This window comes from Curcuma longa, unplaced genomic scaffold (assembly GCF_044706935.1).
Source record: "Curcuma longa cultivar G26 ecotype Majalengka, Jawa Barat unplaced genomic scaffold, ITB_CL_G26_1.1 utg18532_np1212_1030455_RagTag, whole genome shotgun sequence".
Taxonomy (NCBI): Eukaryota; Viridiplantae; Streptophyta; class Magnoliopsida; order Zingiberales; family Zingiberaceae; genus Curcuma; species Curcuma longa.
Genome location: NW_027435598.1, coordinates 120,812 through 144,264, shown reverse-complemented (window position 1 = coordinate 144,264; position 23,453 = coordinate 120,812). Strand labels below are relative to the sequence as shown.

Genomic DNA, 23,453 nt, shown 5'->3' with positions numbered 1-23,453 from the left:
CTGAAAAGGTACAACATCACAATGTTGGAACTCTACATAAGAAATCTATAATCCCAACAGGAATAGCTTCATCTCACGGACATGATTCAATAAATTAAGGTCACAATGCAGTGATGATAATTAGAAAGATCAATAACAACACAGTATGAGTTGCCTATGACACAGTAGAAGTATGGCAGCTATTCACACACCACCGTTTCTCTTCGAACACAGCAGGTCGAAGGAGGAGATGCCTAATAAGCTCTAATACAAAGAAATGCTGATCACAGTCACGATAGCAGTGAGACGGATAACCGAAAATAAATGATTGAGTTGGGGTTCGCACCAAACTAGGCAGCATGAGGAAGAAAGATAACACCTTTATCCCAGCGATCTCCCATTTCGAAATGCAGAAAACGGGGAGCGAGCAGCGGCTGAAGTTTCTCTAGCATCGGCGAGCTTGGAACGCCGAGAACTCCGGCGATGGTGGGCGAAGGAAGCCATGGCGCGCGGTCTGCCTTGCGTTCGAGTTGTTTGAACAATTTCCTGACTCGAGGCAGCTTTCTTGAGAACCCAAGCCCAATGGGCTAAGCCCGTTGCTTATCGTCGCCGTTCAAGAATTTTTCGGGTCGCTGGATCTCTACCACGTGTCACACAGCAGGAGTGAAATGCCGATCCGACGGACCGAACTAGACTCCCGGACTTCCAGAAACATCGGTATTTCTCTCCAGCGCCTTCCCGAAGCATCTACACTTTCCTATTTTTAGGAAGTTCTGGCTTTTCCTTCCACCACGAAGCAGCAATAGCAGAAGGAAATTTCAAGCGATCCGCCATGAATCCAGACAAGTTCACGCATAAGACCAACGAGGCTCTGGTCTCCGCCCGCGAGCTCGCCCTCGAATCCGGCCACGCCCAGTTCACTCCGCTCCACCTTGCCTCAGTCCTCGTCGCCGATCGTCAGGGCCTCCTCCCTCAGGCCCTCGCCAACACCTCCGGAGGCGCCGGGGACTCCGCCGTCCAGTCATTCGAGCGCGTCGTTTCCTCCGCCCTCAAGAAGCTTCCTTCCCAATCCCCGCCCCCTGACGATGTCCCCGTCGCTACATCCCTCGTCAAGGTTATTCGCCGCGCGCAGTCTTCTCAGAAGTCCCGCGGGGACTCCCACCTCGCCGTAGACCAGCTAATCCTAGGCCTCCTGGAAGATTCTCAGATTGTAGATCTCCTCAAAGAGGCCGGCATCAGCGCTGCACGTGTCCGCGCCGAAGTCGAGAAGCTACGCGGGAAGGAGGGGAGGAAGGTGGAGAGCGCGTCGGGGGATACCAACTTCCAGGCCCTCAAGACATACGGCCGTGACCTTGTCGAGGTCGCTGGGAAACTCGACCCCGTCATTGGACGTGACGAGGAGATCCGCCGCGTCATCCGCATTCTCTCCCGGCGGACCAAAAACAATCCTGTTCTGATCGGTGAGCCAGGCGTCGGGAAAACGGCCGTCGTTGAGGGTCTTGCACAGCGTATCGCTCGAGGGGATGTCCCGAGCAATCTGTTTGACGTTCACCTTGTGGCGCTAGACATGGGCGCCTTGATCGCCGGAGCCAAGTACCGCGGTGAATTTGAGGAGCGCATCAAGGCGGTGCTCAAGGAAGTTGAGGAAGGTGAAGGCAAGGTCATTCTTTTCATTGACGAAATCCACTTGGTTCTTGGTGCAGGCCGAACCGAAGGTTCTATGGACGCTGCTAACCTCTTCAAGCCCATGCTTGCAAGAGGTCAGCTGCGATGCATTGGAGCGACGACATTAGAGGAATATCGGAAGTATGTTGAGAAGGATGCTGCCTTTGAGCGCCGATTCCAACAGGTATACGTTGCTGAACCTAGCGTCACTGACTCCGTTAGCATTCTTCGAGGACTGAAGGAGAAGTTTGAAGGACACCATGGTGTTCGAATTCTCGATCGGGCTCTTGTTGTTGCTGCTCAGTTATCACATCGCTATATCACTGGTAAGTTTGAATGTTTGCATAGCATTTGATTTGATTTTGAAAGAATATTATGGATATACAACTAGTAAAAGAAAATAAGGGATTATTACTTGGGATATCATTTTAATTGATGAATGCAATTGTTATGCATCTGGAAATTGAGTGCACTTCTCTTAACGATTGCTCTCTGAGAGAATTGAATTCCTTTGTGTTATGAAAGGGCGGCACCTTCCTGATAAGGCAATTGACTTGGTCGACGAAGCTTGTGCCAATGTAAGGGTTCAACTTGATAGTCAACCAGAGGAGATTGACAACTTGGAGAGGAAAAGGATTCAGTTGGAAGTTGAATTGCATGCGCTTGAGAAGGAGAAGGACAAGGCTAGTAAAGCAAGGCTAGTCGAGGTGGGTATTATTAAATTAGAGCCTTCTCTTATAGATATATTTCCTTGTTTGTGTGTTCAAACAATGAATGTGAATGTGCTCCTCGGCAGGTTAAGAAGGAATTGGATGACTTAAGGGATAAGCTGCAACCATTAATGATGAAATACAGGAAGGAGAAGGAGAGGATTGATGAAATTCGCAAGTTGAAACAACGCCGAGAGGAGCTATTGATTGCTATGCAGGAGGCTGAGCGAAGGGGGAATCTGCCTCGTGTTGCCGACATCAAGTTTGGAGCATTGCAAGAGATAGACGTAGCTATTGCAAAGCTTGAGGGTGATGCCAATGAAAATCTAATGCTCACAGAGACTGTCGGGCCTGAGCATATCGCAGAGGTATATGTCCAAGATCGCAAAGCAGCTATACTTTCTTATCATAAATCACTCTATTTTCTGACGATTTGATATCTCGGTTAGGTGGTGAGCCGTTGGACAGGTATTCCGGTGACAAGGCTGGGGCAGAATGAGAAGGAAAGATTGATCGGCCTAGCAGAGAGGTTGCACAATAGAGTAGTTGGTCAGAATCAGGCTGTTGATGCTGTAGCTGAAGCAGTTCTCCGGTCAAGAGCTGGCCTTGGCAGGCCACAGCAACCCACTGGCTCATTTCTCTTCTTAGGCCCTACCGGTGTCGGTAAAACAGAACTTGCAAAAGCTCTTGCAGAGCAATTGTTTGACGATGAGAATCTTCTCATCCGCATCGACATGTCAGAGTACATGGAACAACATTCAGTGGCACGTTTAATCGGTGCACCACCAGGGTGAGCAAAGCTCCAAGATTCGCTGTCGATCCCCTTTTGCTATGCCTCCAACTGGCCTTCAAATGTGATTGCTTACTCCCAATTTTCAGGTACGTGGGTCATGAGGAAGGTGGGCAGCTGACGGAGGCGGTGAGGCGGAGGCCTTACAGCGTCATTCTCTTCGACGAAGTAGAGAAAGCTCATGTGGCCGTGTTCAACACGCTTCTTCAAGTTCTTGACGATGGGAGGTTAACTGACGGCCAAGGGAGAACTGTCGACTTCACTAACACGGTTATTATCATGACCTCTAATCTTGGTGCTGAATACCTTCTTGCTGGAATGGTTGGAGAATCTTCGCTACAGATTGCTAGGGAAAGAGTTATGCTCGAGGTGCTCGATCATTCATCTAAAGATTACTTTTATTCCATTGAAATTCGATAATCTTTATGGTTGATGGTATAATATTAAATTATGCAGGTCAGGAAGCATTTTAGACCTGAGCTTCTTAATCGACTTGACGAGATAGTAATCTTTGATCCACTATCTCATGATCAACTTAGAAAGGTGGCTAGGCTTCAAATGAAGGATATTGCTCGTCGTCTTGCGGAGAGAGGGATTGCATTGGCTATAACAGACGCTGCGTTGGACGTAGTTCTATCTGAATCCTACGATCCGGTAAAACCCAAGCTTCCATCCTTTTTATAGTTTGATTGTTTTGACAAAATGGAAGATTGACGAAGTGGTATTATCTATTTGGCTTTCAAGGTCTACGGCGCAAGACCGATCAGGAGATGGCTAGAGAAGAAAGTCGTGACTCATATGTCCAAGATGCTCATAAAGGGTGAGATCGATGAGAACTCGACTGTGTACATTGATGCGGTTCCAGGACAGAAAGAGCTGTCTTACAAGGTGGAGAAGAATGGAGGTCTTGTGAATGCCGAGACGGGGCAGAAGTCAGACATCCTTATTGAGCTGCCGGCGAATGGCATCTTGAGAAGTGATGCATCTCAGGCCGTGAAGAAAATGAAGGTGTTGCACGACGAGGACGGAGTCGATGAAGAAGAGTTAGACGGTTAGACGCTGAGGGGTAACTGAGGGGTAGCTCTTGTTTGTAAGGTTTGCTGTTTTGCCTGGAAGCAGGACATGTCTGTCTGCTGTTGAGCTTGAGTTTCAGTTTGCTAAATAAATTAGTTTACATAGTGTTGAGCAATGGTTCAAAATGGAGAATTTTAAAATAAATTAAAAATTTTTTGAACAGTTCAAATTTTTTAATAAAAAATGAACAAAATTAAAAAAATGAACCAATTCAAAGATTAGTTAATTTAATTTTTGATGGAATTAATCAAATTTTTCATTTTTTAATAATGATATATTTTTAGTTTATTTTAATTGAGTAGATAAATGTTTAAATAGTTTGATATTTTTTGAATTTAAGATTTAGTTATTATGGATTATATTAAATTCATAATAATTAAATCATAACTAATTGAATTATATCCGGGGGCAAATCATTCTCCTTATTATGAAAAGGTGAATCCGCCACCTAAATCATTCTCCTTCCCAAAGCATAATAATGATGGTCAATTAATTACTAGGTTGTTGGTTTCTTAATTAAACTAGTTGACCATATCCCGTTTTCGAACTCAAAAAGAGACAAAACCTGAATTAGGCATATAGATCTAAGAAGTCAATCCACAGTCAAGTCAAACAGTATATATATATTTCAGTAGATTTTTCTATTCTATAATATCTAATTCACACACCCTCCTAACTAAAACACTTTATTAGATTATGCACTTGAATTATCAAAACCAGAAAGAGAAAGAAAAATCAAAGGCTTTGCACCGCCTGTCACACTGCATTTCCATTCAATACCTTCATTTACTTCTTCACCTACTCACCAAATCAATTGTTTAATGAGTTACTGCACCATCTTTCTATATATTTTTGTCTTCCTCTTCCCTCATCACACTGCATGCCCTAGTTATTCTTGACTGGCTCATTGCAATGGCGAGGTGGCCGTGGCCGGTGCTGCTGCTGGTGGTCGTGCTGCTGTTGGTGTCGTCGCCGGAGGGGACGGTGGCGATGCGGCAAGTGCCGTGCTACTTCATCTTCGGCGACTCGCTGGTGGACAACGGCAACAACAACGGCATGGCGACTCTGGCTATCGCCAACTACCTGCCCTACGGCATCGATTTCCCCGGCGGAGGACCTAGCGGCCGCTTCAGCAACGGCTTGACCACCGTCGACGTTATTGGTATAATTACACTGCTTTCTGACAAGAATGTTTTGTTTTTCCTCACTGGATTGATGATTTTTTGAGCTACGAATGTAAACTGGTATTTGTACTTAACTGCTGTAGATCTTACCACTTTTGGCTTTCTTTTGCAAAGTAATCATGAAGAAAAAACTATCCCCGAATTAAGTTTATTATGAATGGTTTTTGAAGATATATAGATTGCCCAAATCTATGCCCTCTGATGCTCTGCGTTATAACTCCTCTGCCCTGTTACGTGCATGGCAAGAACATGATTATATTATCTAATTACAGTCCTTAATTTTCTGAAACAAAATGAATAAATGCTCGTGTAGGTTCGAGAAATAAAGGTAGGTTTAAATCAGCAACTACCAAAAGGACTTCAGTAGTAAATATAGCCTGCATTTATTTCAAATAAAACACTTTTTTTTTGTTGAATAAGATTCCATTAACAAGGTGGGTTTTGATGAGTAATTCAGCTTCTCTGTTGGGGTTTGATGACTTCATTCCTCCTTATGCCGACGCAAGCGGCCAAGCCCTGCTCGCCGGCGTCAATTTTGCCTCCGCCGCCGCCGGAATCAGGGAGGAAACTGGCCGGCAACTGGTTTGTATATGTGTCCATCAATTTCTGTCAGTGGCAGCCAGAACGGAGTCGATCGGTTGAATTAACTTAACTAATGCGCAGGGAGGTAGAATTCCCTTCAGCGGGCAGCTGCAGAACTACCAGCAGGCGGTGGAGCAGATGGTGAACCTCCTCGGCAGCGAACACTCCGCCGCAACTCACCTCAGCAAATGCATCTTCACCGTCGGCATGGGCAGCAATGACTACCTCAACAACTACTTCATGCCCGCGTTCTACTCCACTGGTCAAGAGTTCTCGCCGGAGGAGTTCGCCGACGCCCTCGTCCGCCAATACACCCAGCAGCTCAAAGTCCGGCGAATGTTCCTCTTTAGTCGTTTGAGCAGAACCGGTCATGTTTAGAACTCTGATATCGATCGAGTTTTTTGCCGTAGACTCTGTACGACTACGGGGCGAGGAAGGTGGCGTTGATCGGACTGGGACGGATCGGGTGCAGCCCCAACGAGCTGGCCCGCGGCAGCCCCAACGGCGTCGCTTGCATCGACCAGATTGACGGCGCCGTGCGGCTCTTCAACGCCAAGCTCGTCGGCCTAGTCGACCAGTTCAATACCTTGGACGGCGCGCACTTCACATACATCAACTCCTTCGGCATCTTCGACGACGTCCTGAGGAACTCCTCCACTTACGGTAAGATTCACGGCGATCAACGGCGATCGTACGTAGCTCGATCGAGTGAATCAATGATCTGTCTGTTTCAGGGTTGAGGGTGACCAACAGGGGGTGCTGCGGAGTGGGGAGGAACAATGGGCAGATCACCTGCTTGCCGTACCAGGCGCCGTGCACCAACCGGCACGAGTATCTCTTCTGGGACGCGTTCCATCCGTCAGAGGCGGCCAACATTATCATTGGCCGGAGGAACTACCGAGCTCAGTCGCCGGCGGACTGCTACCCCATGGACATTAGCACCCTTGCAAGGATATGATTAAGGGGTGATTAGTCAGATAATGATGTTGGTTAATCATGGAATTAACATGGAATTAGTGATGTTAACGTGTATGTTTAGTGAAACTTTGGTGATTAGTTTGTGAGGTTAATTTGATAAGTGTTATCTTGTGCTACATGTGAACTCTTTTTTGATAATTAACTTGGGAAACAAAGATTGTATAAAATAGGAATACAAAATATATACACATCTCTATTTAAGAATACAACCTACTATATATACTACAAGTGTATACATAGAAAAATCTAAGTAAATTAGATTCAAATATAGGTGAAAGTTTTAGATTACTCTAATTTACATATTCGATGTCACACCTAGATAGCTATATGGCTAAATTAGTCGATTATCGCTTTTGATATGTACTTAGTTCCTCTCCTTCTATTCGATCTAAAATCGAACTAATTTTTAAAGTTTCTAACATCAATGTTGTTCCGTATGCATAAAGGTTTACTTCACATTGCAGAATGTTTCTCTTGTACATGTCTAGTAAAATTTTGATTTTGTGCTATAATTTATGCTAAAATTGATAGCATTGATCCATGTAGTTCATCCGTTTAAAATTATTTTAAATTTTTTATATTATAAATTAATTATATTTATTTATTTTATATATTATCGATTTATTGTTATTAATAATATTAGTAATTTAATTTAATTTAATCTATTTAAAAGATTAATTAAATATTAAATTAATTTTGAAAAAATATATAGAAAGAAAAGAATATAGTAAATATTAAATTAGATTATAATATTTGTGATTGAAATCAAATAATGTTATGTTGTATTTTATGTTTTATAATATTGATTATGTAATTATTTTGATTATGTGATTATTTGATAATCACGTAATCAAAATCAAGTTATACAAAATAAGCACAATATGGGGCTTGACAGGGAGATGTGCAAACTAGCCACTTAGACCTGATTGGTACTAACTTGAGCCAAGGATTAGTGTTCACCTAATAAATTAAGTGAACATTTATCCTGATGAGGCTTGACAGGGAGATGGCCCTTCTCTTGCAGGCTCTTCACAGTTTCATACAAGCTCTGGCTCACTGGCCTGAATTCCACACCCAGCTGTTTCAGGGATTGATTTGAGAAGTTATAGGGCTTCTTCCGAGGATTAACCTCATCAGAGCATCTGCAACACAAGAACACACAACAATTTTAAGTCTAAATGTAAAACAGTGATCAAGTCTACAGAAACACTTTCAATCATCAAGGATCACATGGAAGATGCAGGACTAGATCAATGTAGAGCCATGTAGGTCTGATCCAACGCTGAATTTTAATAATTTTTTAAAAAATCAGTACCTAATTTAATAATTTTTAATTAATAGTTAGATGAATTTTAAAAAATAAAAATAATTTGGATGATTACTTGGTGGGGACAGGGTACTCAGGGAAGAGCTTGGCGAGGGCGCGGACGACGTCCTCGCGGTGGAGGATGCGCTCGGCGCAGAGGAACCGCTTTCCGGCGGCGGAAGCGGAGGCGGCCTCGAAGACGCGGAGGTGCGCCACCGCGACGTCGCGGACGTCCACGTAACCTTGCACCGCGTTGACGAAACGCCTCACCGAGCCGTCGAGGTATTTGAGGATGTGCACCGCGCTGGCGTTCACCTGCGGCTGAAGCAGCGGGCCCAGCACCAGCACCGGGTTCACCACCGACAGCTCCACACCTTTCTCCCGCGCCACCTCCCACGCCGCCTGCTCCGCCACCGTCTTCCCGTAACAGTACCAATTCTGCTCATTTTCACACGCAAATTAAATTTATTTATTTTTTACATGCTCGAAAATTAGTTAAGTAATCAATGGATTTCCTTGGTGTTCTTGCAGAACTCGAGGTCGCTCCAGCAACGCTCGTCGACGACCACCTCCGGGCCGCGGTTGGGGTCCATGGTGACGGCGCCGATCGAGGAGGTGAACACCAAGCGGCGAACGGTGCCGGCCTCCGCCACCGCATTGATCACGTTCCTCGTGCCTCTCACCGCCGGCTCCAATACTTGCTCCTTCCATATCCAAAACAGAGTTCTTCATCAGTTTCCCTTTTCCCCAAAAAAATAACAACTAAAAATCCAATTTTGACGATAAAAACACACACAGATGTTCATAAAAACACACACAGATCGATGTTCAAGAATAATTGATATAATACGAACGTGCAATCTTAGCTTACAGGGTCGTTGGTGACAGGACAGGCAGTGTGGAAGACGCCATGGCAGCCATGAATAGCTTCTAACAGAGCATCGTAGTCAAGCAGATCAGCCTTGCAGAGAGTCAAGCGCTCCGCCGCGCCTTCCATTGCCTTCAAGTGGTCATTCTTGGAATCATCTACAACACCCGGAAATAAATTAAGATCTAAATTTTAAGCTAAATGCAGACGAATGATCAGCATCGATCACTACCTGGATTTTTCACAGTGCCTTTGACAGCGTACCCTTTCTCCAGCAGAAGCTTCACCAGCCACGACGCGATGAAGCCGCCGGCTCCGGTGACGCACACCGTCTGCCCGTTGCCGGTCTCCGGCGCTGTTACAAGTACCATGCTTTAGTGGCTAGTTAAGAATTAAAGAACGCTAGAGAAAGGAGGAGGAGAGCTTAGTGAGAAGCAAAGCAAGCAACTAACGCGAGATTTATAGGGCAAGAAAATTGGAATGGTGGCCATGGCGACAGGAGAAGGTGGAGGAGGATTATAATTAATGAATAAAGACTTGGAAGACGTCACACACAGAGTTTTAATGTTTTCAACATGTATATATATATATATATAGTCTAGTGGTTACAGGATAAATATTATTAAATTGTTGTTGTTGTTCACGTTGTCTTTGGTATTCATCTTAAGTTTAATTCTGTGCGTATCCTTTGATTAGTGATGTCTTTGTCGTTAGTGTGGAACATAATGTCGGGATAAATAAATTGATGAGTGTGTGTTTAGTTACAATTTTGCAGTCGTATTTAAAATTATTTATATTGGAGTAGTTACCAATTTGTAGATGTTATAATCCGAGTTCAATTTTATTTATCTACCATTATGTTGCATTTGTTAAGCATCCATAGATGTTATAATAGTTGTGGTAGCTACGATTTTATAGTTGAATTATAATATGAATGCTATCTACTTATCTAATATTCATGTGATAATAGTTACAAAATTGTAACTGCTACAATATGTATAATAATTACGATTTCATAACTGTTATAATGTATTTCTGGTTCAGGATTTAGACATGAAATAATAATAAAAATGATATACTGAATAACAATTGAGTAATTGATTAATGTAAAAACATTTGAAAAAAAATAAGATGTCCTTTTAATTTTTATTTTTAACTTAATCTAATTAATTAGAGGTAATTAAGCTTTCAAAGGAGTAGGTGAAAAGAGTAAGATTCGAAAAGAAGATAAAAGAATAGGTATTAAAATTCAATTGAGTGTTTTTTAATCGCCTTATGAGTTTAATTTGATGAAACTGTGAGATGATTATAATAATAATAATAAAGTTTTTATCTGATGTGATATTAGATTTAATTTTTTATTATATCATTATCTATATTTAAATAAATTTTATTTTATTTTATATTATTAATTAAGTCTTCTTTAATCTCCTTGCTTCTATATATTAATATGTGTATTTATCATACTCTAACATCGTCAATTGAGATATTTATTGATTGCTTAAGTACACATATTCATACCATCTTATACTCATCTCCCATAACAGGTCCAATTTTGTCATTATATGTGTTCTTATTTTTTATCTTGTCTATTCTCGTATGTCAACACATCCATCTTAACATCTTTATCTATGAACTTTCATTTTTTGTTAGTGTATTCGCTTGATAGTCCAATATTCAACTTTATATAACATAATAAGTATAATCATCATTTTATAAAACTTTTTTTTAACTTTTCAAAGTATTTTATAATTACAAAGATTACCTAACATCCTTTTCCATTTCAACGATTCTATTTATATCATATATAAAATATTTTTATTAATCCCTTCGTATCTTTTTTATAAAAACTAAAAAGGTACTTAAAACTTTCAATTATATGTAAGTATTCTTTATCTTTTATTTAATGATTATCTTAATATTTCTATGATTATTAAATTAAATTTCATATATTTTATTTTATTAGTTTAATTTTAAAATCTTTAATTTCTAACGTCTATAATAATTCGAAGTTAGCATTACTCTTTTATATGCTTTATCATTTACAAACAATATAAATTATAATAACATAATATTTTGGATATCAAATGAATCATCAATAATTAATATAAAAAGTTATGGATATAAAATTGATATTTAATATAACCATATGTTTTTAAAATACTTTAATTAATTTATCTAGAGTTTTTATTCTTATTATTATATTTCATAAATATCTTTAATTGTTTTAATATAAATTATGTTAATATTATTTACGTAACATGAAAAAGATGAAGCAAACATTAATTCATTCGAGAAGTTGTGAGGGGATAACTAATTCAAACATATATATATATATATATATATATTGAATACCCAATTCATAAAATTCACAAAAACTATTTTTATTAATATGAAAAAAGCGAATCAAATGAAAATATTATTGTTGGAGGATGTAAGTTGCTTGTGTGAATTTCTTAACAAAAATCTCAATTATCATTTAATTTTATTAATTAATCTTTGTCTTAGTTTAAAAATATCTAACAAATTTAAATAAAACTCTAATAAAAAAAACTTAACAAGAGACATTATCTTAGAATTTTGTTTTTCACGGAGCACAACACCTTTTATCCCACGGCACCAAACCAATAATCATTATTATTTAGGCGAAACTTTAATTTAAAAAATTTGGAAAGAAAATTATGTATCAACAAACAGAATTATTTAGTGCTAAAGTGAAACACACTTCCTTACGAACATGAATATTTATAGAATAAATCTTAAATGCCTCAATAGAATATATTATAGAATAAATCTTGATGGGGGCCCTTTTACCCTTCAAAGGATGTCTTCGTGTTAATCTTTGCAACGTTAATTTTACAACATTAATAATAAAACATATTTATTAAATTTTAATAACTATATATGTTTTATAGTTGATGTGAATATTATCAACTGCCTCTCCGCATATAGTTGGAAGGAAAGGTCAACACTTCTAGGGCATAGTTGAGTTGGTTACGACGTAACAGATTTGCAGAAGAAGACAAGGATTCAAATCCTGACGAAGTCAAACAATATCCTCTTACGTCGTGATCAACTACCAACTAATTAAATAAAATTTAAGTTTTGAAGAAGAGGAATTGCATTGATTTCAGATAATGAAAAATTCATTGATGTTGAAGTTGTGAGTCCAATGGAATTGTCATAAATGATTGTGGTAAAATACAAATTTATTATGCTATTTTTTCCTCTTTTTCATTATTTTCTATAGCAATATTTTTTTTCTTTCTCGTTTTAATTTGTCTTCTCTCACTTTTTTATTTTCCACTTTTTGATGGTTTCTGAAAACGAAAATTGATGTAAGAGGATGTGATGGGGGTATGGGAAAAAATAACGTGTGTGATAATAATTTAAAAAATTACAATCATAATAAAGAATAAAAAAATCAAGTACCTGACAGAGATAGAGTTGAAATTCAATTACGACGAATAATATAAATAATTAGTATTGAATCTGAACCATTAGATTTCAATTGGCAGAAGAAAAGAATTCGAACAGTCGAATCATTTAGAAATTTGGGATGAAATTGACGAAGTAAAAAGAGAAATAACCTCACTTAGAGAAAAAATAACAATTCGCCCAGAAGTAAAATTAAAAACTACATTAAAGCGAAGATAATTAATATATAAAACTCTAAACTTCTTTTATAAATTCAATTCAATAATAAATATGAAAATAAATTTTTTAAATAAAAAAAATTAATTTTAAAAAATATATTTATTCTCTATTCATTATTAAAATAGAAAATACTGAATAATATAAATAAAAATATTAATTTATTATGAATAGATAAATTTTAAATATTTTTTTAATGATACATAGAGTTCCTTTTTTTTTTTTTCACAGATAGTCTACATTTTAACTTGACTTGTGGAATTGCAATGTAACGGTAAGATCCTTTCTCAAGGTATCACAATTTAATTATCGATTGGCAGCAATCAATGCTACATGGCAGCAATCAATGCCCAGTAAATAACACAAATAGGCCAATTCCAGTAGCGTACTGAAACACGTGGATGTCGGTGGTGGTCATGAGCGCCCTCCTTACTGCCGGTGTCGGTCGCAGGATCTCCCTCCACACTCCTTTCCCGTCACCGACGCACGCTTTGTCGATTACCATAGCGGCCTTGATTTCCTCCAATTGTTGCTCGGCCTCCTCCTCGTTGTTGCTAACGCAGAGGAGGATGTCGCGCATATCATTGACATTGCCCTGCATCACCAGCCACCGCGATGACTCAGGCATCCTGGCAATGCTGGCGGCGAGGGCAATGGATGCAATGGTAGCGATCCCGAGCATGGCGCGCCAGCTGTAAAAGAGCAGAAGCATGCTGAAGCCAAAGTTGGCAAGGTAGCCGCTGAGGATTCCTAAGCTCGTGCAGATCTCCGGGAGCGAGATGAGGAGGCCACGGGAGGACGTCGATGAAATCTCCGCCGAGTAGACGGGCGCAATCATGAGCCTGACGCCGACGTCGGCTGGCGATGCAGCGGCCGAACAACAACAAGGCGAAGTTGATGTCTAGACCCATGAGGACGGAGCCAACTAAGAAAATGACAGCACCTATGATGATGGTATAACGGCGGCCAATCAGGTCGGAGATTCGTCCAGCAGTCAGCGACCCATAGACCGCGCATGCATTGAAGATACCTCCAAAAATTTGGATTTGCTTGTCTGAGAGGTTGAGGTCATCTTGGACTAAGAGCGTGACCCCGCTCATGATTCCCGTATCTGCGGCCCAACCATATATTAAGCTCGATGTGCATTTAAAAAAAATGAAAAAAAAATGCAGCTCACCGTAATCCATCAGCACAAAGATGGACAAGGCAGCGAAGCAGGCAAAGACGTTTTTCTGCTTGAAGTCCATTTCCAGACTACTCTGCTTTTCAGCTCCTTCAAATGAAACAAATAAAAATGAATTAGTAAAAACTCATGTTGGGCGGCGGCAGACGATTTTACGGCTGATACCTGAAACTGCAGGCGCACTGGGGAAGAGACACCAGCTTCCTAGGGAAGAAGTCAATCTTCGTATGAATTGGTACGTGATGGCGGAAATTAAATAATCAATGTGACAAAGTTTAGTCTGCTTACTGTTTTGCTATATATGCTACATGACAGCAATCAATGTCCAGTAAATAACACAAACAGATCGATTCCAGTGGCGTGCTGAAACACGTGGATGTCAGCGGTGGTCATGAGCGCCCTCCTTACTGCCGGTGTCGATCGAAAGATCTCCCTCCACACTCCTTTTCCATCACCGGCGCACGCTCTGTCGATTACCATAGCGGCCTTGATTTCCTCCAATTGTTGCTCGGCCTCCTCCTCGCTGTTGCTAACGTAGAGGAGGATGTCGCGCGCATCATTGATACTGCCCCTGCATCACCAGCCACAGCGGGGACTCAGGCATCCTGGCAATGCTGGTGGCGAGGGCAATAGATGCAATGGCAGCGATCCCGAGCATGGCGCGCCAGCTGTAAAAGAGCGGAAGCTTGCTGAAGCCAAAGTTGGCAAGTTAGCCGCTGAGGATTCCTAAGCTCGTGCAGATCTCCGGGAGCGAGATGAGGAGGCCACGGGAGGACGTCGATGAAATCTCCGCCGAGTAGACGGGCGCGATCATGAGCCTGACGCCGACGCTGACGTCGGCGATGCAGCGGCCGAACAACAACAAGGCGAAATTGATGTCTAGACCCATGAGGACGGAGCCAACTAAGAAAATGACAGCACCTATGAAGATGGTATAACGGCGGCCAATCAGGTCGGAGATTCTTCCAGCAGTCAGCTAACCAATGACCGCGCATGCATTGAAGATACCTCCAAAAATTTGGATTTGCTTATCTGAGAGGTTGAGGTCATCTTGGACTAAGAGCGTGACCTCGCTCATGATTCCCGTATCTCCGGCCCAACCATATATTAAGCTCGATTTGCATTTTAAAAAAATGAAGAAAAGAACAGCTCACCGTAACCCATCAGCACAAAGATGGATGAGGCAGTGAAGCGGGCAAAGATGTTTTTCTGCTTGAAGTCCATTTCCAGACTACTCTCCTTTTCAGCTCCATCAAATGAAACAAATAAAAAAGAATTAGTAAAAACTCATGTTGGGCGGCGGCAGGCGATTTTACGGTCAATATCTGAAACAGCAGCCGCACTGGGGAAGAGACACTTGTTCCCTAGGGAAGAAGTCAATCTTCGTATGAATTGGTACGTGATGGCGGAAATTAAATAATCAATGTGACAAAGTTTAGTTTGCTTACTGTTTTGCTATATATGCTACATGGCAGCAATCAATGCCCAGTAAATAACACAAACAGACCGATTCTAGTGGCGTGCTGAAACACGTGGATGTCGGCGGTGGTCATGAGTGCCCTCCTTACTGCTGGTGTCGGTCGCAGGATCTCCCTCCACACTCCTATCCCGTCACCGGTGCACGCTCTGTCGATTACCATAGCGGCCTTGATTTCCTCCAATTGTTGCTCGACCTCCTCCTCGCTGTTGCTAACGCAGAGGAGGATGTCGCGCGCATCATTGACACTGCCCTGTATTACCAGCCACCGCGGTGACTTAGGCATTCTGGCAATGCAGGTGGCGAGGGCAATGGATGCAATGGCTGCGATCCCGAGCATTACACGCCAGTTGTAAAAGAGCGGGAGCCTGCCGAAGCCAAAGTTGGCAAGGTAGCCGATGAGGATTCCTAAGCTCGTGTAGATCTCCAGGAGCGAGATGAGGAGGCCACGGGAGGACGTCGATGAAATCTCCGCCGAGTAGACGGGTGCGATCATGAGCCTGACGCCGACGCCGACGCCGGCGATGCAGCGGTCGAACAACAACAAGGCGAAGTTGATGTCTAGACCCATGAGGACGGAGCCAACTAAGAAAATGACAGCACCTATGATGATGGTATAACGGCGGCCAATCAAGTCGGAGATTCGTCCAGCAGTTAGCGACCCAATGACCGCGCATGCATTGAAGATACCTCCAAAAATTTGGATTTGCTTGTCTGAGAGGTTGAGATCATCTTGGACTAAGAGCGTGGCCCCGCTCATGATTCCCGTATCTGCAGCCCAACCATATATTAAGCTCGATTTGCATTTTAAAAAAATGAAGAAAAATGCAGCTCACCGTAATCCATCAGCACAAAGATGGACGAGGCAGTGAAGTGGACAAAGACGTATTTTTTGCTTGAAGTCCATTTCCAGACTATTCTCCTTTTCAGCTCCTTCAAATGAAACAAATAAAAAAGAATTAGGAAAAACTCATGTTGAGCGGCGGCAGGCGATTTTACGGCCGATACCTGAAACTACAGGCGCACTGGGGAAGAGACACCAGCTCCCTAGGGAAGAAGTCAATCTTCGTATGAATTGGTACGTGGTGGCGAAAATTAAATAATTAATGTGACAAAGTTTAGTCTGCTTACTATTTTGCTATATATGCTACATGACAACAATCAATGCCCAGTAAATAACACAAACAGATCGATTTCAGTGGCGTGCTGAAACATGTGGATGTCGGCGGTGGTCATGAGCGCCCTCCTTACTGCCGGTGTCGGTCGCAGGATCTCCCTCCACACTACTTTCCCGTCACAGGCGCACGCCCTATCGATTACCATAGCGGCCTTGATTTCCTCCCATTGTTGCTCGGCCACCTCCTCGTTTTTGCCAACGCAGAGGAGGATGTCGTGTGCATCATTGACAAGGCCCTGCATCACCAGCCACCATGGTGACTCAGGCATCCTGGCAAGGCTGGTGGCAAGGGCAATGGATGCAATGACAGCGATCCCGAGAATGGCGCGCTAGCTTTAAAAGAGCGGGAGCTTGCTGAAGCCAAAGTTGGCAAGGTAGCCGCTGAGGATTCCTAAGCTCGTGCAGATCTCCGGGAGCGAGATGAAGAGGCCACGGGAAGACGTCGATGAAATCTCCGCCGAGTAGACGGGCGTGATCATGAGCCTGACGCCGACGTCGACGCCGGCGATGCAGCGGCCGAACAACAACAAGGCGAAGTTGATGTCTAGACCCATGAGGACGGAGCCAACTAAGAAAATGACAGCACCTATGATGATGGTATAACAGCGGCCAATTAGGTCGGAGATTCGTCCAGCAGTCAGCCACCCAATGACCGCGCATGCATTGAAGATACCTCCAAAAATTTGGATTTGCTTGTCTGAGAGGTTGAGGTCATCTTGGACTAAGAGCGTGGCCCCACTCATGATTCTCGTATCTGCGGCCCAACCATATATTAAGCTCGATTTGCATTTTAAAAAAATAAAGAAAAGAGCAGCTCACCGTAACCCATCAGCACAAAGATGGACGAGACAGTGAAGCAGGCAAAAACGTTTTTCTGCTTGAAGTCCATTTCCAGACTACTCTCCTTTTTAGCTCCTTCAAATGAAACAAATAAAAATGAATTAGTAAAAACTCATATTGGGCGGTGGCAGGAGATTTTACGGTCGATACTTGAAACTGCAGTCGCACTGGGGAAGAGACACCAGCTCCCTAGGGAAGAAGTCAATCTTCGTATGAATTGGTACGTGGTGGCGGAAATTAAATAATCCATGTGACAAAGTTTAGTCTGCTTACTGTTTTGCTATATATGCTACATGGCAGCAATCAATGCCGAGTAAATAACACAAACAGGCCTATTCCAGTGGCGTGCATGGATGTCGGCGGTGGTCATGAACTCCCTCCTTACTGCCGGTGACGATCACAGGATCTCCCTCCACACTCCTTTCCCGTCATCGGCGCATGCTCTGTCGATTTCCATAGCGGCCTTGATTTCCTCCAATTGTTGCTCGACCTCCTCCTCGCTGTTGCTAACGTAGAGGAGGATGTCGCGCGCATCATTGACAAGGCCTGCATCACCAGCCACCACGGTGACTCAGGCATCCTAGCAATGCAGGTGGCGAGGGCAATGGATGCAATAGCAGCGATCCCGAACATGGCACGCCAGCTGTAAAAGAGCGAGAGCTTGCTGAAGCCAAAGTTGGCAAGGTAGCTGCTGAGGATTCCTAAGCTCGTGCAGATCTCCGGGAGCGAGATGAGGAGGCCACGGGAGGACGTCGATGAAATCTCCGCCGAGTAGACGGGCGCGATCATGAGCCTGACGCCGACACCGACGTCGGCGATGCTGCGACCGAACAACAACAAGGCGAAGTTGATGTCTAGACCCATGAGGACGGAGCCAACTAAGAAAATGACAGCACCTATGATGATGGTATAACAGCGGCCAATCAGGTCGGAGATTCGTCCAGTAGTCTCCAAAAATTTAAATTTGCTTGTCTGAGAAGTTGAGGTCATCTTGGACTAAGAGCGTGGCCCCACTCATGATTCCCGTATCTGCGGCCCAACCATATATTAAGCTCGATTTGCATTTTAAAAAAAATGAAGAAAAGAGCAGCTCATCGTAACCCATCAGCATAAAGATGGGCGAGGCAGTGAAGCAGGCAAAGCCATTTTTCTGCTTGAAGTCCATTTCCAGACTACTCTCCTTTTCAGCTCCTTCAAATGAAATAAATAAAAAAGAATTAGTAAAAACTCATGTTGGGCGGCGACAGGCGATTTTACGGCCGATACCTAAAACTGCAGACGCACTGGGGAAGAGACACCAGCTCCCTAGGGAAGAAGTCAATCTTCGTATAAATTGGTACGTGGTGGCGAAAATTAAATAATCAATGTGACAAAGTTTAGTCTGCTTACTGTTTTGCTATATATGCTACATGGCAGCAATCAATGCCGAGTAAATAACACAAACAGGCCTATTCCAGTGGCGTGCATGGATGCCGGCGGTGGTCATGAGCTCCCTCCTTACTGCCGGTGTCGATCACAGGATCTCCCACCACACTCTTTTCCCGTCACCGGCGCACGCTCTGCCGATTTCCATAGCGGCCTTGATTTCCTCCAATTGTTGCTCGGCCTCCTCCTCGCTGTTGCTAACGTAGAGGAGGATGTCGCGCGCATCATTGACAAGGCCCTGCATCAACAGCCACCACGGTGACTCAGGCATCCTGGCAATGCTGGTGGCGGGGGCAATGGATGCAATAGCAGCGTTCCCGAGCATGGCCCGCCAGCTGTAAAAAAGCGGGAGCTTGCTGAAGCCAAAGTTGGCAAAGTAGCCGCTGAGGATTCCTAAGCTCGTGCAGATCTCCGGGAGCGTGATGAGGAGGCCACGGGAGGACGTAGATGAAATCTCCCCCGAGTAGACGGGCACGATCATGAGCCTGACGTCGACGCCGGCGATGCAGCGGCCGAACAACAACAAGGCGAAGTTGATGTCTAGACTCATGAGGACGGAGCTAACTAAGAAAAATGACAGCACCTATGATGATGGTATAACAGCAGCCAATCAGGTCGGAGATTCGTCCAGCAGTCAGCGACCCAATAACCGCGCATGCATTGAATATACCTCCAAAAATTTGGATTTGCTTGTCTGAGAGGTTGAGGTCATCTTGGACTAAGAGCGTGGCCCCGCTCATGATTCCCGTATTTGCGGCCCAACCATATATTAAGCTCGATTTGCATTTTAAATAAAATGAAGAAAAGAGCAGCTCACCGTAATCCATCAGCACAAAGATGAACGAGGCAGTGAAGCAGGCAAAGACGTTTTTCTGCTTGAAGTCCATTTCCAGACTACTCTCCTTTTCAGCTCCTTCAAATGAAACAAATAAAAAAGAATTAGTAAAAACTCATGTTGGGCGGCGACAGGCGATTTTACGGTCGATACCTGAAACTATAGCCTCACTGGGGAAGAGACACCAGCTCCCTAGGAAAGAAGTCAATCTTCGTATGAATTGGTACGTGGTGGCGGAAATTAAATATCAATGTGACAAAGTTTTGTCTGCTTATTGTTTTGATATATATGCTACATGACAGCAATCAATGCCCAGTAAATAACACAAACTTGCCGATTCCAGTGGCATGCTGAAACAAGTGGATGCTGGCGGTGGTCATGAGCACCCGCCTTACTGCCGGTGTTGGTCGCAGGTTCTCCCTCCATACTCCTTTTCCGTCATCGGTGCACGCTCTGTCAATTACCATAGCGGTCTTGATTTCCTCCAGTTGTTGCTCGGTCTCATCCTCGCTGTTGCTAACGCAGAGGAGGATGTCGCGCAATATTGACACTGCCCTGCATCACCAGCCACCGCGGTGACTCAGGCATCCTGGCAATGCAGGTGGCGAGGACAATGGATGCAATGGCGGCGATCCCGAGGATGGCGCGCCAGCTGTAAAAGGGTGGGAGTTTGCCGAAGCCAAAGTTGGCAAGGTAGCTGCTAAGGATTCCTAAGCTCGTGTAGATCTTCTGGAGGGAGATAAGGAGGCCACGTGAGGACGTCGATGAAATCTCCGCCGAGTAGACGGGCGCGATCATGAGCCCGACGCCGACGCTGACGCCGGCTATGCAGCGGTTGGACAACAACAAGGCGAAGTTGATGTCTAGACCCATGAGGACGGAGCCAACTAAGAAAATGACAACACCTATGATGATGGTATAACGGTAGCCATTCAGGTCGGAGATTCGTCCAGTAGTCAACGACCCAATGACCGCGCATGCATTGAAGATACCTCCAAAAATTTGGATTTGTTTGTCTGAGAGGTTGAGGTCATCTTGGACTAAGAGCGTGGCCCCGCTCATGATTCCCGTATCTGCGGCCCAACCATATATTAAGCTCGATTTGCATTTAAAAAAATGAAGAAAAATGCAGCTCACCGTAATCCATCAGCACAAAGATGGACGAGGCAGTAAAACGGGCAAAGACGTTTTTTTGCTTGAACTTCATTTCCAGACTATTCTCCTTTTCAGCTCCTTCAAATGAAACAAATAAAAAAGAATTAGGAAAAACTCATGTTGGGCGGCGACAGGCGATTTTACGGCCGATACCTGAAACTGCAGGCGCACTGGGGAAGAGACACCAGCTCCCTAGGGAAGAAGTCAATCTTCGTATGAATTGGTACGTGGTGGCGGAAATTAAATAATTAATGTGACAAAGTTTAGTCTGCTTACTGTTTTGCTATATATGCTACATGACAACAATCAATGCCCAGTAAATAACACAAACAAGTCGATTCCAGTGGCGTGCTGAAACACGTGGATGTCGGCGGTGGTCATGAGCGCCCTCCTTACTGTCGGTGTCGGTCGCAGGATCTCCCTCAACACTACTTTCCCGTCACTGGCGCACGCTCTGTTGATTACCATAGCGGCCTTGATTTCCTCCAATTGTTGCTCGGCCACCTCCTCGTTTTTACCAACGCAGAGGAGGATGTCGCGCGCATCATTGACAAGCCCCTGCATCACCAGCCACCACGGTGACTCAGGCATCCTGGCAATGCTGGTGGCGAGGGCAATAGATGCAATGGCAGCGATCCCGAGCATGGCGCGCCAGCTGTAAAAGAGCGGAAGCTTGCTGACGCCAAAGTTGGCAAGTTAGCCGCTGAGGATTCCTAAGCTCGTGCAGATCTCCGGGAGCGAGATGAGGAGGCCACGGGAGGACGTCGATGAAATCTCCGCCGAGTAGACGGGCGCGATCATGAGCCTGACGCCGACGTCGGCGATGCAGCGGCCGAACAACAACAAGGCGAAATTGATGTCTAGACCCATGAGGACGGAGCCAACTAAGAAAATGACAGCACCTATGATGATGGTATAACAGCGGCCAATCAGGTCGGAGATTCGTCCAGCTGTCAGCGACCCAATGACCGCGCATGCATTGAAGATACCTCCAAAAATTTAGATTTGCTTGTCTGAGAGGTTGAGGTCATCTTGGACTAAGAGCGTGGCCCCACTCATGATTCCCGTATCTGCGGCCCAACCATATATTAAGCTCGATTTGTATTTTAAAAAATGAAGAAAAGAGCAGCTCACCGTAACCCATCAGCACAAAGATGGACGAGACAGTGAAGCAGGCAAAAATGTTTTTCTCCTTGAAGTCCATTTCCAGACTACTCTCCTTTTTAGCTCCTTCAAATGAAACAAATAAAAATGAATTAGTAAAAACTCATATTGGACGGCGGCAGGCGATTTTACGGTCGATACTTGAAACTGCAGCCGCATTGGGGAAGAGACACCAGCTCCCTAGGGAAGAAGTCAATTTTCGTATGAATTGGTACGTGATGGCGGAAATTAAATAATCAATATGGCAAAGTTTTGTCTGCTTACTGTTTTGCTATATATGTTACATGGCAGCAATCAATGCCCAGTAAATAACACAAATAGGCTGATTCCAGTGGCGTGCTGAAACACGTGTATGTCGGTGGTGGTCATGAACGCTCTCCTAACTGCCGGTGTCGGTCGCAGAATCTCCACACTCCTTTCCCGTCATCGGCGCACGCTCTGTCGATTACCATAGCGGCCTTGATTTCCTCCAATTGTTGCTCGGCCTCCTCCTAGCTGTTACTAACGCAGAGGAGGATGTTGCGTGCATCATTGACAAGGCCCTGCATCACTAGCCACCGCGGTGACTCAGGCATCCTGGCAATGCTGGTGGCGAGGGCAATGGATGCAATGGCAGCGATCCCGAGCATGGCGCGCCAGCTGTAAAAGAGCGGGAGCTTGCTGAAGCCAAAGTTGGCAAGGTAGCCGCTGAGGATTCCTAAGCTCGTGCAGATCTCCAAGAGCGAGATGAGGAGGCCACGGGAGGACGTCGATGAAATCTCCGTCGAGTAGACGGGCGCGATCATGAGTCTGACCCCGACGCCGACGCCGACGATGCAGCGACCGAACATCAACAAGGCGAAGTTGATGTCTAGATCCATGAGGACGGAGCCAACTAAGAAAATGACAGCACCTATGATGATGGTATAACAGCGGCCAATCAGGTTGGAGATTCGTCCAGTAGTCAACGACCCAATGACCGCGCATGCATTGAAGATACCTCCAAAAATTTGAATTTGCTTGTCTGAGAGGTTGAGGTCATCTTGGACTAAGAGCGTGGCCCCGCTCATGATTCCCGTATCTGCGGTCCAACCATAAATTAAGCTCGATTTGTATTTTAAAAAAAATGAAGAAAAGAGCAGCTCATCGTAACCCATCAGCATAAAGATGGACGAGGCAGTGAAGCAGGCAAAGACATTTTTCTGCTTGAAGTCAATTTCCAGACTACTCTCCTTTTCAGCTCCTTCAAATGAAATAAATAAAAAAGAATTAGGAAAAACTCATGTTGGGCGGCGGCAGGCGATTTTACGACCGATACCTAAAATTGCAGACGCACTGGGGAAGAGACACCAGCTCCCTAGGGAAGAAGTCAATCTTCGTATGAATTGGTACGTGGTGGCGGAAATTAAATAATCAATGTGACAAAGT

The 23,453-nt window shown here is 43.9% G+C and overlaps 9 protein-coding genes and 1 pseudogene across 9 annotated transcripts; 2 read left to right on the top strand and 8 right to left on the bottom strand.

Annotated features, from left to right (window-relative positions):
* Positions 1 to 750: 750 nt before the first annotated feature.
* Positions 751 to 4,329, top strand: LOC141819799 (chaperone protein ClpB1). Its single transcript, XM_074707055.1, has 7 exons — positions 751 to 1,970; positions 2,170 to 2,351; positions 2,441 to 2,722; positions 2,804 to 3,144; positions 3,234 to 3,513; positions 3,601 to 3,798; positions 3,889 to 4,329. Exons 1-7 carry the CDS (start codon positions 812 to 814, stop codon positions 4,198 to 4,200), a joined length of 2,754 nt encoding a protein of 917 aa, XP_074563156.1. The 5' UTR covers positions 751 to 811; the 3' UTR covers positions 4,201 to 4,329.
* A 631-nt stretch (positions 4,330 to 4,960) lies between these two features.
* On the top strand, positions 4,961 to 6,942 carry LOC141819802 (GDSL esterase/lipase At5g45670-like). Its single transcript, XM_074707057.1, has 5 exons — positions 4,961 to 5,380; positions 5,860 to 5,984; positions 6,066 to 6,311; positions 6,395 to 6,647; positions 6,719 to 6,942. The coding sequence occupies exons 1-5, from the start codon at positions 5,131 to 5,133 to the stop codon at positions 6,940 to 6,942; spliced, it is 1,098 nt and encodes a 365-aa protein (XP_074563158.1). The 5' UTR covers positions 4,961 to 5,130.
* A 913-nt stretch (positions 6,943 to 7,855) lies between these two features.
* Positions 7,856 to 9,536, bottom strand: LOC141819801 (cinnamoyl-CoA reductase 1-like). The gene is made up of 5 exons (XM_074707056.1): positions 9,369 to 9,536; positions 9,140 to 9,294; positions 8,789 to 8,972; positions 8,345 to 8,711; positions 7,856 to 8,104 (listed from the first exon to the last, which is right to left on the bottom strand). Exons 1-5 carry the CDS (start codon positions 9,505 to 9,507, stop codon positions 7,912 to 7,914), a joined length of 1,038 nt encoding a protein of 345 aa, XP_074563157.1. The 5' UTR covers positions 9,508 to 9,536; the 3' UTR covers positions 7,856 to 7,911.
* Positions 9,537 to 13,133: 3,597 nt separating this feature from the next.
* On the bottom strand, positions 13,134 to 14,037 carry LOC141819699 (putative polyol transporter 6; annotated as a pseudogene).
* Positions 14,038 to 15,451: 1,414 nt separating this feature from the next.
* LOC141819698 (putative polyol transporter 6) lies at positions 15,452 to 16,896 on the bottom strand. Its single transcript, XM_074706955.1, has 2 exons — positions 16,637 to 16,896; positions 15,452 to 16,244 (listed from the first exon to the last, which is right to left on the bottom strand). The coding sequence occupies exons 1-2, from the start codon at positions 16,894 to 16,896 to the stop codon at positions 15,452 to 15,454; spliced, it is 1,053 nt and encodes a 350-aa protein (XP_074563056.1).
* A 66-nt stretch (positions 16,897 to 16,962) lies between these two features.
* On the bottom strand, positions 16,963 to 17,370 carry LOC141819697 (putative polyol transporter 3). The gene has a single exon (XM_074706954.1). The coding sequence runs from the start codon at positions 17,368 to 17,370 to the stop codon at positions 16,963 to 16,965; it is 408 nt and encodes a 135-aa protein (XP_074563055.1).
* Positions 17,371 to 18,980: 1,610 nt separating this feature from the next.
* On the bottom strand, positions 18,981 to 20,194 carry LOC141819696 (putative polyol transporter 3). The gene is made up of 3 exons (XM_074706953.1): positions 20,062 to 20,194; positions 19,563 to 19,805; positions 18,981 to 19,456 (listed from the first exon to the last, which is right to left on the bottom strand). Exons 1-3 carry the CDS (start codon positions 20,192 to 20,194, stop codon positions 18,981 to 18,983), a joined length of 852 nt encoding a protein of 283 aa, XP_074563054.1.
* Positions 20,195 to 20,243: 49 nt separating this feature from the next.
* Positions 20,244 to 20,789, bottom strand: LOC141819695 (putative polyol transporter 3). Its single transcript, XM_074706952.1, has one exon. It carries the CDS (start codon positions 20,787 to 20,789, stop codon positions 20,244 to 20,246), a length of 546 nt encoding a protein of 181 aa, XP_074563053.1.
* A 399-nt stretch (positions 20,790 to 21,188) lies between these two features.
* LOC141819694 (putative polyol transporter 6) lies at positions 21,189 to 21,527 on the bottom strand. The gene has a single exon (XM_074706951.1). The coding sequence runs from the start codon at positions 21,525 to 21,527 to the stop codon at positions 21,189 to 21,191; it is 339 nt and encodes a 112-aa protein (XP_074563052.1).
* Positions 21,528 to 21,578: 51 nt separating this feature from the next.
* Positions 21,579 to 23,095, bottom strand: LOC141819693 (putative polyol transporter 3). Its single transcript, XM_074706950.1, has 3 exons — positions 22,549 to 23,095; positions 22,017 to 22,112; positions 21,579 to 21,871 (listed from the first exon to the last, which is right to left on the bottom strand). Exons 1-3 carry the CDS (start codon positions 23,093 to 23,095, stop codon positions 21,579 to 21,581), a joined length of 936 nt encoding a protein of 311 aa, XP_074563051.1.
* Between the last annotated feature and the right edge of the window lie 358 nt (positions 23,096 to 23,453).

What these genes read in the sequence shown, in the direction of transcription:
- LOC141819697 (XM_074706954.1), bottom strand. Translation starts at nt 17,370, where the DNA reads ATGAGTGGGGCCACGCTCTTAGTCCAAGATGACCTCAACCTCTCAGAC.
- LOC141819694 (XM_074706951.1), bottom strand. Translation starts at nt 21,527, where the DNA reads ATGCTCGGGATCGCTGCCATTGCATCTATTGCCCTCGCCACCAGCATT.
- LOC141819799 (XM_074707055.1), top strand. Translation starts at nt 812, where the DNA reads ATGAATCCAGACAAGTTCACGCATAAGACCAACGAGGCTCTGGTCTCC. An exon ending in TTAATCGGTGCACCACCAGG is followed by an intron (nt 3,145 to 3,233) that starts GTGAGCAAAGCT and finishes CCCAATTTTCAG; the next exon opens with GTACGTGGGTCATGAGGAAG. An exon ending in TATCTGAATCCTACGATCCG is followed by an intron (nt 3,799 to 3,888) that starts GTAAAACCCAAG and finishes TTGGCTTTCAAG; the next exon opens with GTCTACGGCGCAAGACCGAT.
- LOC141819696 (XM_074706953.1), bottom strand. Translation starts at nt 20,194, where the DNA reads ATGGTAATTGACAGAGCGTGCACCGATGACGGAAAAGGAGTATGGAGG. An exon ending in TCAGCATGCCACTGGAATCG is followed by an intron (nt 19,806 to 20,061) that starts GCAAGTTTGTGT and finishes TTTCATTTGAAG; the next exon opens with GAGCTGAAAAGGAGAGTAGT. An exon ending in GCAAATCCAAATTTTTGGAG is followed by an intron (nt 19,457 to 19,562) that starts GTATATTCAATG and finishes CATTTTTCTTAG; the next exon opens with TTAGCTCCGTCCTCATGAGT.
- LOC141819698 (XM_074706955.1), bottom strand. Translation starts at nt 16,896, where the DNA reads ATGCCTGAGTCACCATGGTGGCTGGTGATGCAGGGCCTTGTCAATGAT. An exon ending in CACGCCACTGAAATCGATCT is followed by an intron (nt 16,245 to 16,636) that starts GTTTGTGTTATT and finishes ATGCAAATCGAG; the next exon opens with CTTAATATATGGTTGGGCTG.
- LOC141819801 (XM_074707056.1), bottom strand. Translation starts at nt 9,507, where the DNA reads ATGGTACTTGTAACAGCGCCGGAGACCGGCAACGGGCAGACGGTGTGC. An exon ending in GTCCTGTCACCAACGACCCT is followed by an intron (nt 8,973 to 9,139) that starts GTAAGCTAAGAT and finishes TGGATATGGAAG; the next exon opens with GAGCAAGTATTGGAGCCGGC. An exon ending in GAGTACCCTGTCCCCACCAA is followed by an intron (nt 8,105 to 8,344) that starts GTAATCATCCAA and finishes CTTGTGTTGCAG; the next exon opens with ATGCTCTGATGAGGTTAATC.
- LOC141819695 (XM_074706952.1), bottom strand. Translation starts at nt 20,789, where the DNA reads ATGAGCGGGGCCACGCTCTTAGTCCAAGATGACCTCAACCTCTCAGAC.
- LOC141819693 (XM_074706950.1), bottom strand. Translation starts at nt 23,095, where the DNA reads ATGAGCGGGGCCACGCTCTTAGTCCAAGATGACCTCAACCTCTCAGAC. An exon ending in CAACATCCTCCTCTGCGTTA is followed by an intron (nt 22,113 to 22,548) that starts GTAACAGCTAGG and finishes TTTCATTTGAAG; the next exon opens with GAGCTAAAAAGGAGAGTAGT. An exon ending in CTTTGTGCTGATGGGTTACG is followed by an intron (nt 21,872 to 22,016) that starts GTGAGCTGCTCT and finishes AAATTTTTGGAG; the next exon opens with GTATCTTCAATGCATGCGCG.
- LOC141819802 (XM_074707057.1), top strand. Translation starts at nt 5,131, where the DNA reads ATGGCGAGGTGGCCGTGGCCGGTGCTGCTGCTGGTGGTCGTGCTGCTG. An exon ending in AGGAAACTGGCCGGCAACTG is followed by an intron (nt 5,985 to 6,065) that starts GTTTGTATATGT and finishes ACTAATGCGCAG; the next exon opens with GGAGGTAGAATTCCCTTCAG. An exon ending in AATACACCCAGCAGCTCAAA is followed by an intron (nt 6,312 to 6,394) that starts GTCCGGCGAATG and finishes TTTTTGCCGTAG; the next exon opens with ACTCTGTACGACTACGGGGC.